The following is an 18,990-nucleotide window of genomic DNA, read 5'->3' as shown; positions in this document are numbered from 1 at the left end:
GGCCTTAGACGAAATATGGTTTGCAAATTTTAGTTTAGGGTCCAGAAGAACACAAAAATCATTTACCTGTGTTATTCTGTTCAAAGAGCATCCACTTAAAATGTAAGTCGCGTGTCTTGGGTTGACACGAAAGAAGGTTATAATTTTACTTTTCGAGCAATTTAAGTTTATTAATTTTTCACGGCACCATATTTGAAAGCTATCTAGATCGGATTGTAAGTCGAGATGACAAATGTCCTTATACTGGAGATATAACTGGACACTCATTACTAAAGTCAGTGTAAACGACATCTGTTTGAAGATTGTTTTCAAAGCCTTGTATTAGCACACTTTTGCAAACTCATTGGAGTTTAAAACCACACACTCACATGTTTTGCTAATAATTAATAATAAACTAACATTTATAATAGTACAAAGTCGTCTTACGAGTTAAACGGAACCCATATATATATATATATGGTAGTATGTATGTTTCACTGCGGCACGGTCCATTTTCGGAGCGGCTATCTGTTTCTCCAATTACACGGTTATTGCTTTTTTCTCATCCCGCAGACTTCAAGCAGGACGGCACAATAGTAAAACTGCATGATGTGGTTAACTCATCAGGAAAGTAAACTTATTAGCGTAAAGAACATCGTAAAGTCCGGAAGAACTAACATGTTCAACATTAAACGTCTAAATAGATAATCAGTTTTAAAAACCCTAGTAGGCCTACAACACGCCCTTCTGTAGGAAAATGACTTGGGCCGAGTGAGACGTGTTCAGGCAATACGTGTTCAGCGTAAGCTCGTCGCATTCGGGTCATGGGATCTTGGTAAGCCTCTCACCTCTCTAACATAAAGACAATAAATATTCTAAGTACCTGTACAATAGTTGGATTCGTACCGTTCATCAGTTCTTACTTAACTTCGCTTAGCTGTCGATTGATTGTCAAATATCGGGCAATGTTTCGGGCATATTTCCTCCCCTTCAAATGTCCATGTGCATGAATCGTCGCGGGCCGCGCAATACAATTCCCGTTTGTTGTTCGCCAAAGAGAACGCTTTAGTCGGTTTGTGTGCTGGGCAAAAAGGTTTTTGGCAAATTGAGAGAAATTTACAAGACAACCAAAAAATTGGGAAACAGATCAAAACATTTTTCACAAAAGTGGGCGTGGCAGTTTTGGGCGGTCACGACTCTCCCACAGCGCTGAAGTAGTTTCCAAAAACGGTAATTTGAGAATACATTTTTGGCCTCCTAAAAGTGCTATTGAAATAAAGATTCACACTCCTTTTTCATTGGGGAAAAGCATTTGGTTCCAGGTTGGAAATTAACACGTTTTCAAAACTTTTCGAGTTGTCTATCAGCTTTTTATCCTTCTGTAAGTACTTCACGTACTAACGATTTTGACGCTCGTTTCGATATTTTTACGGCTACAATCCATCCAAGCCTGGTAATCTTTTTCCTTCCTTTTTTCTTCGTAATCCATTTTTGTACTTCAGGCACTCAGCTTCCATGAGGTCACAAAGTGTTCTGCTCCAATAAAAATATACATTTTTTCTGGTTTTCCAAATTGTTGGTCGCCCAGAGATGGAATTTTTTTCAGACCTGAGTCAAAATTGGATAAGTCGGCTGCTGTTAAATAGCTTGTTTCTGTTTGGGATAATTAGCGAAGAAGACGTTTTGCTTCTACCGTAACATTTGTTTTTAAACAGTACATTTTTTGTATAATGTGTAAAGACGATTTATTAATAATTTGTTCAATGCAGGGAATTGCCGCCATTTTGTCCACACATCTAAAATGGAAAGACGCTCTTTATAATAGGCTGGATCAGTTTTAATATTTACTGTATTATTTTTATTATTTCCTTTGATGCTCTGAATCCGTTGTTGATATCATTTTTTACTTTTAATATTTTAACCGTTTAAAAGGTATTTTATTATGATGTGCCTCAACTCACACCGATGGTTAATTTATGTTAATATATGACCACCGCTTTTTTGATTAGTTTTGTTCTCCTTGTTTTTTTTTTTTTTTTTTTTTTTTTACGCGCGAGTCCCACGGCCACACCTCCCGCCCAACCGACCGAGGGGCGCTGCCGTGTATCGTACGGCTCGAATCGCGGGAAGATAGACGCGATATACAAGACAGTAAAGGACGAGGAAATATATGTATGCTAGTAGTAATATCTAAGAATTCGTTAAGTACGTTAGTATTGATCGCTTTAAAAACGGCAGAGAGTCAGAATTAGAGATAATAGGATAGAATCTATTATAGTCAGAACATAATACTCTGTAGGGATCATGCAACTCATAGTTAGATCTACAATGATTTAAAATTTGAGGTACGTAATTTCTAGTAAATTTGCTTGGAACAGTGAAGTTTAGCCGACTAACCAAGTCGGGACTATCCACTTCACCACGAATAAGGTTGAAAATAAAGACTGTTCCAAGCATCGTTCTACGGTTAGCTAAGGAGGATAAGCTAATTAACATTAATCTATTCGAATAAGGAGGTAATCTACGGTTTGCATCCCAATTAAGTAACGCAAAAAGTAAGAAGTTCTTTTGAACCGATTCAATGCGGTCCGAGTAAACTTCATATTGTGGACTCCAAACAGGTGATCCATACTCGAGGATCGGACGGACTAGAGAAATAAATAATGTTTTGGTCAAGTAAGGATCATCAAATTCCTTTGACCACCGTTTTATAAAACCAAGCACACCCCTGGCCTTATTGACAATAGACGAAATATGGTCTGAAAATTTAAGTTTATGGTCCAGAAGAACACCAAGATCATCAACATGTGTTATTCTGTCCAAAGAGCAGCCACTTAAAGTGTAAGTTGCGTGCATTGAGTTGGCACGACAAAAGGTCATAACTTTACACTTAGAGCCATTTAAGTTTAATACGTTATCACGGCACCAGGTTTGAAAGCAATCTAGATCGGATTGTAAGTCCAAATGGCGAGAAATGTCCTTATATTGCAAGCATAATTTTACATCATCAGCGTACATTAGTACACGCGAATGATTTATTATTAAGGGAAGGTCGTTAATAAATAAGGTAAAAAGGAGCGGACCTAGGTGGCTCCCTTGTGGGACGCCGGATGTGACTCGGAGAATACAAGAAAGAGAATTTTTAAAGAGGACCCGTTGCGTCCTGCCATTCAGATAACTTAGAATCCAATTTAGGAGATCAACAGGGAAACCTAATAAATCAAGTTTTTTTATTAAAAGTGAATGATTAACAGAGTCGAATGCTTTACTGAAATCCGTATAAATGACATCTGTTTGAAGATTATTTTTGAAACCCTGTACTACGAAGGAGGTTAGCTCCAGAAGGTTAGTAGTTGTTGATCTGCGTTTCATGAACCCATGCTGACATGGTGAAATAATTGACCTACAAAGGTGCTGCAAATGAGGAGTGATAACGTTTTCAAAAAGCTTAGGGATAGCAGACAATTTGGAGATTCCTCTGTAATTGCTTGCATCCGATTTGCTACCTTTTTTATGGAGAGGGATCACAAAGGACTCCTTCCATATTTGGGGGAACTGAGTAGATTCCAAAGATAATTTAAACAGTTTTAGTAGAGGTTTGCACAAGGCTTCCGCACAGAATCTAAGCACACAGCCAGGAATTCCGTCGGGACCTGGCGAATAGACAGGCTTAACTCGCTGAAGATCATAAAGCAGTGAGCTTTCGTTTAAAGTGGGACAGAATATTAAATTTGACTTTGATACCGCGTAAGAGTAAGGTCGTTCGGAATGAGGTAACGTAGAATATGTGGTTTGAAAAAGCTTGGCAAATAGATCGGCTATTGCCTGATCCGATGTTACCGAAGTATTTTCAAATAATAGCGAGGAAGGGTAACTAGTTGTTTTGCGCTTAGTGTTAACGAAATTATAAAACTGTTTGGGATCCTGTGCGAACTGGAACTTACAACGGTTTAAATAATTCTTATAACACTGAGCATTAAGCCCGGTAAAATTTAACCGAGCACTTACATATTTAGAAAATATAGATTGAGAACCGGTATTTTTAAATTTTATATAAAGTCTGGACTTAACATTTCTTAGATGTATCAACTCTTTATTAAACCAAGGAGGTTTGTTAGAGGTAGACGGATAGTACATCGGAACACAAGAGTTGAAGAATGATTTAATTGCATTATAAAAAATATCTATGGCATCGGCCATTATGTTGCAAGAATATAGATCGGACCAATTAAAGCCAGATATAAAAAGATTTAGCCTCTGAAAGTTAGCCTTACGAAAACAATGAATTCGTTTGGTTGACTTTTCTGGCCTCTCTTTTATTACGGTACCTGTGTCGATTGTCACCTCGAAAGTTGGATGGTATGGATCTTCAGGTTGACTAAGAGGTGCTACTCTAGTCAGAAACACACTTTCAGGATTTGAAACAAAACATAGATCCAATAAACGACCAAGAGAATTTCGAATATAATTAACTTGCGACAACGATATGTCAAGCAAGCCGTCAATAAAGTCATGCTGTGCTATAGGCAGGAGAATATTCGACTGTTCCTCTGTGGACCACTTAGTGCCTGGTATATTAATGTCACCTAGGACAACTAGTTGGTCCCTATCGGACAGTCAGTTTGTAACGGATTGGATAGCGGACAAATGGTTAATATATTCAGGAAATTCAGAAGACGGCGGAATGTACGAGCACGTAATATAAACATAGCTATCAGAAAATGACAGTTTTACGCATAAGAATTCTAAGTTACGGAACTCGTCAAAAAGTACCTCCGTCAAATTCGTACAATTCTAGTCAAATTGGCAAAATAATGTTGAAATTCTCGGTCGCACTTCCACTAGCAGAGTAACCGGTAAATGATAGTCGGGAAACTGGAGTATAGTGCTCTATCTTGTTCTATTATTTGTCCTCTTAATTTCTAACGTCTTCTGGTCATGGTATAAATTAACAAAGTAGTGATTTATTATAATCCGTTTGGATCTGTTCATGGTTCTCTTAAAACTAACTTAAGCTTACATTTAAAGCATTTATGGATACTCGGCAGCGTCACGGCAGATCGCTCCTTGGCGTAGGGATCTGCTGACCGTGACCTCGGTTTTCCTGGTGTTTGTCTGTAGGTTCTTGATGATCTCGCTTTGTTCCCGTACCAGGCAAATCATGACGGCTGTCAATTTGACTCCGCAGCTCCATATAGGTCAACATGGATTGTATTTGACCAATGTGATGCAAATTCGTCAGAGTAACAGCAGAAACCACCGGTGTCCTCCTAAAGACACCATAGTTGTTGGTGTAGCGTGTCTCGTTAATGGTGATTTCGTCGTCAAAGTTCACCAGGTAGGTTCCGGAGATTGAAGAGCCTGAGATGTTTACAGTAGCATCGTTGATGATGATAGCGCCGTCGTCTATTACAACCAGCCTACCCAGATGGCCAGGGCGAGTGTTGAATTGGGCTAGGGTTCCAACTATTAGTTGCTGCGCACAGCTGCTAACTGCTGAATAACATTCGCCAAAAGCAAAGATATCCGTACCGCAGTCAGCGACGATGTTTGTGTCTTCGAAGTCCAGAATTTTACCAGAATGTTGTACGGGAAATACGTTTACTTTTTTACATACTCACATAGGTATGGGATACATAAGTACGTAATACAAAATGTCATTATTTTGAAATGTTTTGATAGAAGCTACTTCTAATACATCTGTTATGCTAATATCTGTGAAATCCTTAAGAGTCATCCCCTTAACATCAACGTTGTTAAACATCACTGGGCTGATCAAGTTTATTCTTGAAAGTGTTACGACAATGACTAAGTTCTTCATGTCATCTGTTTTGCCAATTGAGTTAACTATTTCAGCTAGGGTTTATTTACATTTGTAGGTTTTCCGAATCGGTAAGTTTCGTTTGCCTAAACTTAATCTGTTTCCATTCATCGAAATTAGGAGTCCCTGCTACAACCTTCAGAGCTGTCCCCAGCAAGTTTATATAGGGTGTTTTTTTTAGAGGTATAGAACTTTAAATTGCAATAAAACAACGATGGATTATTCGATTGACATGAATTTTATTGACATGAAAGATAATCTTGTGGCATTACATTTTAAATATGATTTCTGGCATATGACCGCCACGGCTGGCTCGGATGTAGTCCAATCTGGACGTCCAATTTGCAATGACTTTTTCCAACATTTGGCCGTATATCGGCAATAACACGGCGAATGTTGTCTTCCAAATGGTTTAGCGTTTGTGGCTTATCCGCATAGACCAATGACTTTACATAGCCCCACAAAAAGTAGTCTAGCGGTGTTAAATCACAAGATCTTGGAGGCTTATGAAAAATCGGGAACAACAGCAATCTCGTTTTGGGCCCATTCGACGAATCTACGCCTTGCTTGATGATCGTTTGGTTTCAATTCTTGCACGAGTTGGATTTTGTAAGCACGCATGACGAATTGCCAAACCAAACTGAGAATAAATCACTTGACAGCTGTTAAATCGGTCGCCATCTTGAACAGTAATGCCAACTTAAAGTTCTATACCTCTAAAAAAAACACCCGTTACTACGTGCGTCTCTATGGTTGATCTATGTAAGTGTCGTAATTTGTGTCGATGTGTCACTGGTCAGTCAACTAATAGTGGTCCTGTAAACAATTTTAATTCCAATTCTACAAATATTTCATGGTATTATTTATCAATAACTATCTGATTCATAAAGCAGTTCATTGGTTTGTCAGTAGTCTCTATAGTGTAGGTCAGGGATTCTTCGCTATGAAATGGGGTTTGGCGATATTAGCGAAATTTCTTGATAAAACACCCCTTAAATCCCTTAATCGGGATTTGAAAATGTTGTACCTTTTCTGGTGAAGCTTGCACTCCACCTCTGGACACAGTAAACCCCAGATATTCCACGCTATTTTTAAAGATTTTGGATTTTTCCAAAACCACTCTCATGTTAGCTTCTTCGAGGTTTTTGTAGACCCAGTTAATATGCTTTGCGTGGTCATCTTTGTTTTTGAAAAAAATGATCACATCGTCAACATAGACATGACAGGTTTTTTCGACCTTCTTACGGAGGACAGCATCAATAGCCCTCTGAAATATGCTCGGTGCATTTTTTAAACAAAACGGATGCCTTCAAAACTCATACTTCCCATTGCTGATGCTTTTTCCAATTTTTTCTCAATCCTTTTCCTCCGGTTCTATTTAATAGAGGCCCGACTTAAGGTTCAGTGTTGTAAAATATAGAGCCTCACACACGTTTTCCAATATTGAAGATATATTAGGTATTGGGTATTTATCTATGACGGATTTTTGATTTAGTTTCCTGAAATCTATGACCATTTTTTTTCTTTTTATGACCGAATTCATCGACACTTTTTTTTATCAACTACCCATATAGGTTTATTGTAGGACGATCTTGATGGTCGAATGATGTCGTTTTCTAGAAGTTGTTTAAATTCTAAATTGAGTACACCGGCTCATTTTTGTATGGCAGCCACGGTGTTTATATTGTAGGGTAGCGACTCGTTTGGGTCTGCAAACGCATTTGACCTACAATTAATCATGATATCAAAAGATTCTTTTATAAACAAAGGGTCGTCAGAGTCATCAACCTGTGTGAAATTTACTTCGGGGCACGTTTTGTACTTAAGAAACCGAGTGCCGCCATTAAACCTGATGATACCGATACTTATATCAAGTTGTGCGTCAACTTGCATAACCAGGTCAAGGCCCACTATACCGTCACAATCTTTAAGAGTTCGTTATATGAAGAAAAAGGTTGTTTTATTGAACTATTTAGTAGGACATTTTTTTGTAATCTGTGTGCGCCCATTGACGGACTTTTCGACGGGTAAGACATTCTTTAAGGTGAATAAAGGTTTAAGGCTTTAATTTTTTGAGGCACCGATATCGATAAGTAACTTAAGAATTAATCCTCCTCCTACATCCAGTTCGATGAACAGGAGGAAGGACTTATTCCTAAAAAATTACAAGAATCATTGCTCACATAATCTTCATATGCTTGAGCATTTTCCTCAGCCAGGGACTGGTAATCATTACCAACAATGTGCTGGTCCTGAGCCGAATAATTAACATTAATAAAATAATATAATAATACAAATTAGTCGGTTGTCGAATACGCGATATCGACTGGTAACCCTCCATTGGAGGGTGCTTAAGATTGTGGATCTCAACTTTGGAACCGTTGTCTTGAAGTGTACTCGAGTGTGAGTTTCCCTGAGAGTTTGACTGTTGGTTTGACCTGTCTTTATGGTTATTACTATATTTGTTTTCCTTGGTTACTATCGTTATCATTATTCTGATAACGCGGGTGCTGGTGTTACCCTCCAGGTTATTGGTATCTTTCCTCGTTAGTTTTAGCAAAGCATGGGTACTGTGAGTACTCATTGCAAACTCTGCCTCTTGGGATAAGGACAAAGCTGACGACAAATCCTCGGATTGTACCGAAAATATTACCGATATAAGATATTTGTTAGGGCCAGCAATGTAATGCATCCTTTCTGAACTGCTCATTTAAAACCGCTGCCGCTGCAGGAGCATTTGTCATGATTGTATTCTAGCAAGGATAGCTCTCCTTGTCTAAGAGTACAGAGTTTCTGTAAAATAACGCGTATTGGCGTTTTGTAATAATAGCTTTGAAATTTAACATAGTATTTAAAGATGAACTGACCGTGCCTTGTATCTTATTTCTTGTAATACCAAGTGCACGGAAGTGCCTGAACTGCCATGTTGCCGCCTCTCGCCAGGCGACATATTCGTCTTGTTTAGCAGAAAATCTGGCAATGCCCTGAACAACTGTTGACCTTTGGAATTCAACAATTAGTTTTTTTATTTATGTCACTTTTTAAAGTATCTAATTTACTGCGGAAAACTCTATCCATATCATACATTTCTTAGCTGTTTAGCTTGTGCCTCAAGCGCGAATGTCAATCCCCATGGTTCTGATTACGTCTTGTTGAGTCATTATGTCAGAAATTTTGTTTTCTCTGTACGAGCTAATTATTTCGTCAGAATATTTCGTGGTATTACCGTTTCTCCACATTAATCTGTCACCGTATTGGGTATATTGATTATAAAGACAAAAAAAAAAAGGTTTGCAAATCACAGGAAAAAATGTGTTCACTTCAAATTCGAAATTCTTTGATCAACTCAGCAATATTTTTATACCCGTTACTCGTAGAGTAAAAGGGTATACTAGGTTCGTTGAAAAGTATGTAACAGGCAGAAGGAAGCGTTTCCAACCATATAAAGTATATATATTCTTGATCAGGATCAATAGCCGAGTCGATCTGGCCATGTCCGTCTGTCCGTCCGTCTGTCCGTCCGTCTGTCCGTCTGTCCGTCCGTCTGTCCGTCCGTCTGTCCGTCTGTCCGTCTGTCTGTCCGTATGAACGTCGAGATCTCAGGAACTACAAAAGCTAGAAAGTTGAGATTAAGCATACAGACTCCCAAGACATAGAAGCAGCGCAAGTTTGTCGATTCATGTTGCCACGCCCACTCTAACGCCCACAAACCGCCCAAAACTGCCACGCCCACACTTATGAAAAATGTTTTAATATTTTTTAATTTTTGTATTGGTCTTGTAAATTTCTATCGATATGCCAAAAAACTTTTTGCCACGCCCACTCTAACGCTCACAAACCGAACAAAGCTGCGACTCCCACACTTGAAAAATGTTTTGATATTTTTTCATTTTTATATTAGTCTTTTAAATTTCTATCGATTTGCCAAAAAACTTTTTGCCACGCCCACTCTAACGCCCACAAACCGAACAAAGCTGCGACTACCACACTTTTGAAAAATGTTTTGATATTTTTTCATTTTTATATTAGTCTTGTAAATTTCTATCGACGTTCTGCCACGCCCACTATAACGCCTACAAACCGCCAAAAACTGTGTTTAAGACTCTCCTTTTCCCTTCCACTAGCTGAGTAACGGGTATCAGATAGTCGGGGAACTCGACTAAAGCGTTCTCTCTTGTTTTTATTTATATCTTTATTATTAAAAGGATTAATAACGTTTAGCATTCCACTTACATTAATCTCTTTTTTTTTTGCCTAGAATATAACTTAAAGGGGCGTCGACGAAGTATCGGCGGAAGAGTAACTTGAAGAGGCAGCGGAAGTTATTATTATTTTTTTCACGATAATTTGTTATTTCCAAAATTACCGCTTTAATGTTACCGAAACTGTTTCGTTCCAGAGTTCTAGAGCCGGTTGGGCGCCAATTAACAAAGTATTATTCGAGTTATTTATTCTTTATTATGATCCGTTCATGTTTCTATTAAAACTAGCAGGCTTACGCATTTAGAGTCTAACCAAAGCTATGGATACTTGTTAGCGTCGCGGCAGAACGCTGACCATGCGCCTCGTGCCGTGCTGCGTTGGCCGCTTGGCGTACGGTTGAAGGTGCTTTGTTAAGAAATTGATATATATAATTAATAGGAATTTTTCCATCGTATAACAAAAACGAATTTTTTTTATTAGGGGTTCTTATAGCTTTTATAGATTTATTATATTACTACAATAAACCATTAATACTAATAATTTCTGCATGAAATAATAAAAATCAATAATAATAGATTTAATAAAAACGAATTCTCATTGAATTTAAATTTTCTTTGTTTATCCAAGTACAACAAAGTATTATATTTTTGTACTTTATTAATCTGTACATGTTGATCACTCTATTATTTATTTTAAGCGCATGATATCGATTCTTAGAGCGAATTTTGCAATATTAATATAAAAATAATATTACATATTATGGAAAGAGAATTATACTTACCCGAAACATGTTGCACGACAATAAAACATTCTCAGGATCATACATGTGTATATGTGATGTTGGAATTTTGTCTGACTTAGAAAACATTGTCATGTTGTGTTTTACCAACATATCGGAACTTGTTCCCTTTTGTGTCGGTGTAAAGTTATGTTCAGTTGAATTGTCATGTGTATTAAAATAGTTTTCGGCAAATTCTAAAATATTATAAAAGGAATCATCGATGTAAATATCTTTGTGACTATTATTAAATGTTAGTTCATGAATTTTTTTTTCCACTCTATGTTTTCGTCTATTCTCACGTTCATCAATTTGATATTTTACAAAAACTGCAGTAGAGGGAGTGGACTTCTTACTGTTATCTCTAATGCTTTTGTAATCATGTAACATGTACTTTTCCTTTTTTATTTCTTTGGTTGTTGTTAGCTTGTATGAGTTTATTGCCTCATATATGGGCTCAGAATTTAAATTTGCATTTATAGATACGGGCGGCGGTGGGGGTGGTACTGTTGGTTCTGGAATTGACCGGACGACCTTTGATGTAAAAAGTTTTGCCACGTCTTCGGTCTGCACACACAATGCCTCCTAAAATCAAAAGAGGTAATAATTATGTATTATAGTTATTTTGTTTGATTTGGCTAAACTAATGAGCTATTTTTATAGGGGCGCTGCGGATTATCGTACGGCTCGATTTGGCAAAATATAGACTCGATATAGATAAGAATACAGAATCGAGGAAGTATTTATAATAGTACAAAATGCGAACAGTAAGAAGTATATTGATAGATTCAATGCGGTCCGAGTGAACTACGTATTGTGAATTCCAAACCGGGGATCCATACTCAAGAATCGGACGGATTAGCGAAATGAATAAGGTTTTGGTCACATAAGGATCATCAAATTCCTTTGACTACCTTTTTTTATAAAACCAAGCACACCTCTGGCCTTATTGACTATATACGAAATATGGTCTGAAAATTTTAGTTTAGGGTCCAGAAGAACACATACATCATTTACCCGTGTTATGCTGTCCAAAGAGCACCCACTTAGAGTGTAAGTCGCTCCCTTGTGGGATGTGTCACCGGATGTACCACCGGATGTGTCTCGGAGAATACAAAAAAAAAATTTTAAATAGGACCCGTTGCATCCTTCCATTCAGATAATATAAAATCCAATTTAGAAGATCAACAGGGAAAGCTTATAAGTCAAGTTTACTTACTAGAAGAGAATGATTAACGGAGTCAATTACTTAAGTCAGTAAAGATGTCATATGTTTAAAGATAGTTTTTGAAGCCCTGTATTACCACGGAAGTTAGCTTTAAGGGGTTAGTGGTTGTTGATCTTCGTTTTATAAAACCATGCTGAAATAGTGATATAATTGACCTACAAAGGTGCTGCAAATGAGGAGTGATAATTTTTTCCAAAAGCTTACTGATAGCCGACAATTTGGAGATTCCTTTGTGATTCCCTGTATCTAATTTGTTACCTTTTTTATGGAGTGGGAACTTAAAGGACTCCTAGATCGGCTATTGCCTGATGCAATGTTACCATAGTATTTTCAAAAATAGCGAGAAAAGGTAAGAAATTACGTTAACGAAATTACAAAACAATTTCGGACCCTCCGCGTACTGGAACTTACAACGGTCTAAATAGTTCTTGTAACACTGAGCATTAAGCACGGTAAAATTTAACAGAGTCTGGTCTTTACATTTCTTAGGTGTGTCAACTCTTTGTTAAATCAAGGAGCTTTGTTAGAGATTGACGTCATTTTGTTGCAGGAGTAAATATCGGACCAATTAAAGCCAGGTATAAAATACTCAGGCACAGAAAGTTTGCCTTGCGAAAACAATAAATTCGCTTGGTTGACTAATCGGAGAAGTTACTCGTGGAGTTCCCCGACTATCTGATACCCGTTACACAGAGGTGTAAGTGCGAAAGAGGTCTTCAACACTGACAGTTTTTGCCGGTTTGTGGGCGTTAGAGTGGGCGTGGCAAAAAGTTTTTTGGCAAATCGATAGAAATTTACAAGACTAATACAAAAATGAAAAAATATCAAAACATTTTTCAAAAGTGTGGGCGTGGTGGCTTTGGGCGGTTTGTGGGCGTTAGAGTGGGCGTGGCAGCATGATTCGACAAACTTGCGTTGCGTCTATGTCCCTGGAGTCTGTATGCCTAATCTCAACTTTCTAGCTTTTGTAGTTCCTGAGATCTCGACGTTAATACGGACAGACAGACGGACAGAAGGACGGACAGACGGACATGGCCAAATCGACTCGGCTATTGATCCTGATCAAGAATATATATACTTTATATGGTCGAAAACGCTTCCTTCTGCCTGTTACATACTTTTCAACGAATCTAGTATACCCATTTACTCTACGAGTAACGGGTATAAAAATAAATAACGCGTTATCTAGAACTAAAATAGAAGAGGGCGTGTTTGAAAATAGCTAAGCAGAAAATATGTTAACAATATATTAAAAAGTACGGCAGTATAAAGTAAAGTATTTTGTATAGTAAATGTTTGTAAATTGTACGAGTCATGCTTCTTTCATATGTATCTGTTTACACTATAAACTAATGTGTACACTTAATGAGTTCATTCTTACATAGGTTCTTATCATCTAATTATATAATGCAGCGCTTGTGAGACGCTGCAGTCTGCGTTGGTCAATGCAGCTGAGATTTATTCTTAAATCTATTTTTGAGGCCTATGATCGCGCTAATCACCTCCGCGTGGTCATATCTCTTGACACTTCGGCAATAGACCACTGCAATCCTACTTAAATGTAGTTGCCACTTATGCTGTCCCGTGACATGTTTATTGCAGCCCATAAATAGAACATATTTATAGTTTGTCTACTTATCATGTCTAAACACATATTTAGACATATCCTTGCAATCTTGTCGTGCTTTTCCACCTGATTTTGATTAATTTAACTGTTGCAGCAAAAGCTGAAAGATGTACCTGTGATAACTAATTTGTCCTTTGTTACGTGCACCCTCCCTTTGTGTAAGATCATAAGACGTTAAAGATTTAAAGAACGAGTGTCCGATGATCAGTTCAACGGCCGCAATCGGTCACAGAGAAATCCTACTCCAGTAACGAGCACAGTTCACCGAAGGGGTATTGACTCCCAAGATAGGAGACATCTAGAAATATGACTCCTAGGTGGGAACACTTGGCATAAAAGACCGATGTCTGGAGTAGCCCAGGAACAGCTCTAAGCCGGTATAAAAAGACCGTAGCGCAACGATAAAGTATTCGATTCTCAAGAGTTCAATTCTCAGGGCCGACAAAAGGAATACTTCTGAAGGAAGAACTACAATCATAACGGCTGCGCCAAAAGATATAATAGAAGTCTCAAGATGACGGCAAGGAGTCCAAGGCATCCGACAATACCACCACATATCAACACCGTGGAAGTCATTGACCACAAATATGAGATCCTAGGCGTACAGCATAGACTTACCGCAGTAAGTAAGGATCTACAAGCGATCAGTGCTGCTGCGTCTGGACCATCACCATACCCCGGAAGGGATATCCACTATCCCGCAACCCCAATAGTTCATAGCGCGGGAAACGGAGTCCGCTCAGCAGATATGAGCAGTGTAGCGGGCAAAACAATCTGTCAATTAAAACTCACTGCCTACAGCCGGACATAAAATAAAAGCCGGCAAAACAAATAAACAATGAATAAGTGAAGCGGTGTATTTTTCAAAACAAGTGCATAATTCAAGTAATCTGAGAATCGGATAGCGACTGAAGCGTGCCGCAGAAAAACACATAAACGTACGTAAATATATATGTCTAGATGGACGACCCATACTTAGTATATATTTTGTTTTTGTTTGTTTGTGTATATTACGTTATCGTTCGGCTTACAAATTATTGGTGCACGAATGTATATGTATGTGTCGAATCGCAATCACTTTCGTGTCCTGCATCGCTTTCCACCGCGTCAGCGTAACGTTTTCTGGCCGCGCGTTTAATTCGGGAGCGAGGCATGTCTAACTTCTTCGGCGATCAAAAACTTAATGTGAAGAACAAATGTTGCAATAATGCGTAGAACCCGAGTCTACACGCAATACCAACACACTTTGGAGACTTACTTCACTCCACATACATTAATACCAACACACATACTGGCAATTTTGTCTATTCCTTGCTCGTCCCGTTCTTAGCGGGAATATATCTCTCTCCCTCTCGCTCACGCCCGCGACCAGACTACATTCGGCAGAAACAGTTATTTGCCACGCTGTTGCGAAGTAGAAAATGCGTGTTCTAAGAACATGCAAAACGAAAGAGGCGAACACAAAGTAGCAGAAAACGGTCGTTATATTTGAAATTAAAAGTAAATCTGCGACACGGCCTTCCTGACCTCACACACGTCCTCGTGGGTTAATAATTCATAACGCATTTTCCTTTCTCATTTCATTTACATCATTATTATTTTCTGTTTATTCTTTAAGCAACTTAACACATTTCTTCCAAGTTTCATTTCTTAGTTTTATCATTTAATTTTAAGCCATGAGATCCGGATTACCACCAACTTTTATTCAGAACATACCATATTCATAGTGCTTCTCTGAGAGCGTTTACATTCTTAGTTCATTACATTACTTTCTTCCACTAGCGCACGGTTCATCAAACCGGCCAGTCTATACTCTTATTAGCCTAGAGCACAGCTTACAACTCGACAAACCGGCCAACATACATGGCACACGGTTGACGCAGTCTATAAGCCAGCCAAATAACCAGCACCAACAATCGTTTCCGGGATTCGAATTAATCTGCAATCAAATGGCGAACCACATTAACTCGGGCACCCATCTGAAGAGAAAGTCGTCTCCCGAATCGATCCGAAGGTTTACAAAATCTTAATCAATTTCAAGGTCCCAGCCCTCACTGGCTTGATCCTCATCACAGCCCTCACTGGCTTGATTCACAGCGTCTTTTTCTGCGCCTTCATCTTCTAATTCTGTGGTAATCCCCTTCTCAGGCATACTTCGCAAAAATTCGTGAGAATATTTATAAGTTCTATTATTGTTTAATGCTTTGAGCTTATATCTATCTCCTGGTAGTACCTCGGACACCAAAAATGGGCCTCTAAACTTAGGATCTAGTTTGGTCTGGTGCCGCTCTTCATTTTTGAGTAGGACATGGTCACCAACCTTGTGTCTCACAACAGTAGCTTTATTCTTGTCAAATCTTTCTTTATCAATTTTGGCATTTTTTTCCATGTTACGTTTTGCTATTTCTCTAACTTTTTCCACATCGACAGTATTTTCATTATTTATGATAGGTGTTAGACCAAACGGCCTTGCTTCTTTGCCAATAAGTATTTCTAACGGGCTAACTTTGGTCACTCTATTGGGCGTGCTATTAAGAGCCAGTTGAATTTCACATAAAGAATCCTGCCAAGATCCCTGGCCAGTTTCAACCGCAGTTAGCATGGATTTGAGAGTACTCATAACTCGTTCTACTTGGCCATTGGCACGACTAGCACCTGTGGCGATTAAGTGCAACTCTATTTTCTGAGCAGAGCAGAAATCACGAAACCCTGAACTAGCAAAACTACGTCCTTGATCAGCGATCAATCGAGAAGGGACACCAAATAACGATATTAAAGACCTTACTGCCTTAATGCAACTTATAGTATCTAGCTTTATGGTATGGGATAAGGAGACGAATTTGGTAAATGCGTCTATTAGCACAATTATATATTCCTTCTGATCATTTTTGCCGCTAAGTTTCCCGGTAATATCGACATGAACTGTATGCCATGGGATGTCAATCTTAGGAATGGGATGCAGTTCGGCTTGTATTTTGCCAGACGGGGGCTTTGACAACCTGCAAGTAATGCAATTGTCCACAAATTTGCGAACGTATTTGGACATTTTATCAAACCAATAAAACTCGTACATTTTCTCGAGAGTTTTCTCCCAACCAAGGTGCATGATTGACTCGTGGACATTGTTGACAGCTGACCACCTAAATGGCTTTGGGATTATAGGCAAACAACGAGACTTTCCGTTTCTTTGGATTTTCCTATACAGAGTCCCAGACCGTAGTTCGTAGCTTTTAGCCAAATCTCCGGGCAATTCATCATTACGTAATTTAGACACAATAAGAGCGGTTTCTTCGTCTCTTTGCTGTTCGGCCAACAACCAACCATCAGATATTTCTGTCAGATTGATATGCTTTTCCACTATACCTGCTGAATTCCTAACACTTTCTGGAACTGGATTCCGGGACAGAAAGTCAACATGGGCCATACGCTGTCCAGGTCTATACTCTATATCAAAATCAAAACATTGCATGTACGACCACCACCTATGAACCCTGGGAGTTAACTCTATCTTTGTACGAGAGGCCTTAAGCGAATTGCAGTCGGTGAACACAACAAAATAACGGCCATGCAAGTAATGACGGAAGTGTTTTATGGAGTTGTATACGGCAAGAGTCTCCAGTTCGTATGAATGGTAACGCGATTCTGCTGATGACGTCATCTTGCTAAAATATTCGATAACTCGAGGCTTCTTTTCAATTCGGTGCAACAAAATAGCGCCATAGCCATCGGCACTAGCATCCGTGTGAAGCTCGATATCAAATTGTGGGTCAAATATAGTGAGAACAGGTTCATTAGTTAAAATAGATATTACTTGTTGCCGGATTTGCTCATGCTCCAATTCCCACACAAATGGTTTGCTCTTTGAAGTTAAAGCGTAAAGAGGTTTGAGCAGTTGTGAAAACTTTGGTACAAATTGGCGAAAATACGAGGCGAGTCCGATAAATTGTCTCAACTGAGTGATGAACCGCGGAAGTGGCAGATTAACAAGGGCTTGAATTTTTCTAGGGTTTGGTCGAATCTCACCTTCTCTAACTTCAAAACCCAAATACTCTACACAAGACTTAAGAAACGAGCATTTTTCAATATTAAAAGAAAATCCTGCTTGAGTGAGTGTTTGCAATACTACTCGTAGCCTATCAAGCGCCTCTTCCTTTGTATGTGCAACTATCATTACGTCATCCATGTAGACAATTGCGTATGAGTGGGTAAGATCACCTAAGGCACGATTAATGGCTCTTTGGAACACAGCAGGGGCATTTTTGAGTCCGAATGGCATAGTTAAATATTCGAATTGGCCTTCTGGGGTAACGAACGCCGTCCGCTCAATTGAATTCGGGTGAATTGGGATCTGGTGAAACCCGCTTGCCATGTCTATACAACTGAAAAACCTGGCACCACTCAGCCTAGCGATCTGATCTGAAATAAGCGGCAATGGATATTTCTCCGAGACTGTATTTGCATTAAGCTCCCTATAATCCACACAGAGGCGGTCTGTACCATTTTTCTTTCGAACAAGCAACATAGGGCTCGCAAAGGGGAATAACTAGGTCTTATAATGTTTGATTCTAACAGCTGTTGAATTAGATGCCGAACTTTTGCCTTTTCGTCTACACTCAACCTATACGGGCGTCTTTGAACCGTCTTATTTTGGTCGATCAAGCGAATTTCTAGCTGTCCTGTAGACACACGGCTTTGTGGAATTCCACTAATAAATGAACCCGAATACTCTTGCAAAATTGATAACAATTGGTCTCTATCAGATCCATGCACGTCGGTGTCAACATTAGCCAAGTCAGGATTGCATTCAGAAACTTCAATGGGTAATATAGATTTTTCGTTAAACATAGTAAGGGCCTTTGATGTAATTGTCACGCCGATTCCCTGGCTCAGAATATCTCGACCAATCAGAGCGTCATACTTGATGTAATCATTTAACACTACATGAAACAATATTTCAAATGAACGTTCACTAATCATAACATTTGCCAGTATCTGTAAAGTGCTACAAACAGTATTACTACCAATACCCTTTAAAATGACTACGCTGCTTATTCTAGTTCCGGATAGTCTCTGCGAGGCGGCTTCTTTGATGAGTGAGCATTCAGCTCCGGAATCGAAGCAGAATTGGAACGACTCACCAGATTGCGATACAGTTCCAACGGGCTCAAGGACAGTACAGATGTTGACTTCTTTTACGATATGGGTTTTGTTAGATGACGAACGCTCCTGACGATCAGGACACACAGTAGAAACGTGTCCATCTTTTCCGCACTTGTAGCAGGTCACAGAAGACCGATCTCTTCCTCCCATGTAACCAGGGCGTTGTTGGCCGGGTTGCTGGGTATAAACTGCCA

General features: G+C 38.9%; 1 protein-coding gene across 1 annotated transcript in view; it reads right to left on the bottom strand.

The window, feature by feature from the left end:
• LOC120457662 overlaps positions 1–18,990 on the bottom strand; it is a gene marked incomplete at its 3' end in the record, with an annotated part of 132,965 nt that overhangs the window by 27,977 nt on the left and 85,998 nt on the right. Inside the window, exon 4 of the mRNA XM_039645158.1 lies at positions 10,785–11,366. Within this exon, the coding sequence (XP_039501092.1) occupies positions 10,785–11,366 (582 nt within the window). The remainder of the gene's footprint in view (positions 1–10,784; positions 11,367–18,990) is intronic.

The sequence above is a fragment of the Drosophila santomea genome, unplaced genomic scaffold (assembly GCF_016746245.2).
Source record: "Drosophila santomea strain STO CAGO 1482 unplaced genomic scaffold, Prin_Dsan_1.1 Segkk6_quiver_pilon_scaf, whole genome shotgun sequence".
Lineage (NCBI taxonomy): Eukaryota > Metazoa > Arthropoda > Insecta > Diptera > Drosophilidae > Drosophila > Drosophila santomea.
This window is presented reverse-complemented; position numbering and strand designations above follow the sequence as displayed.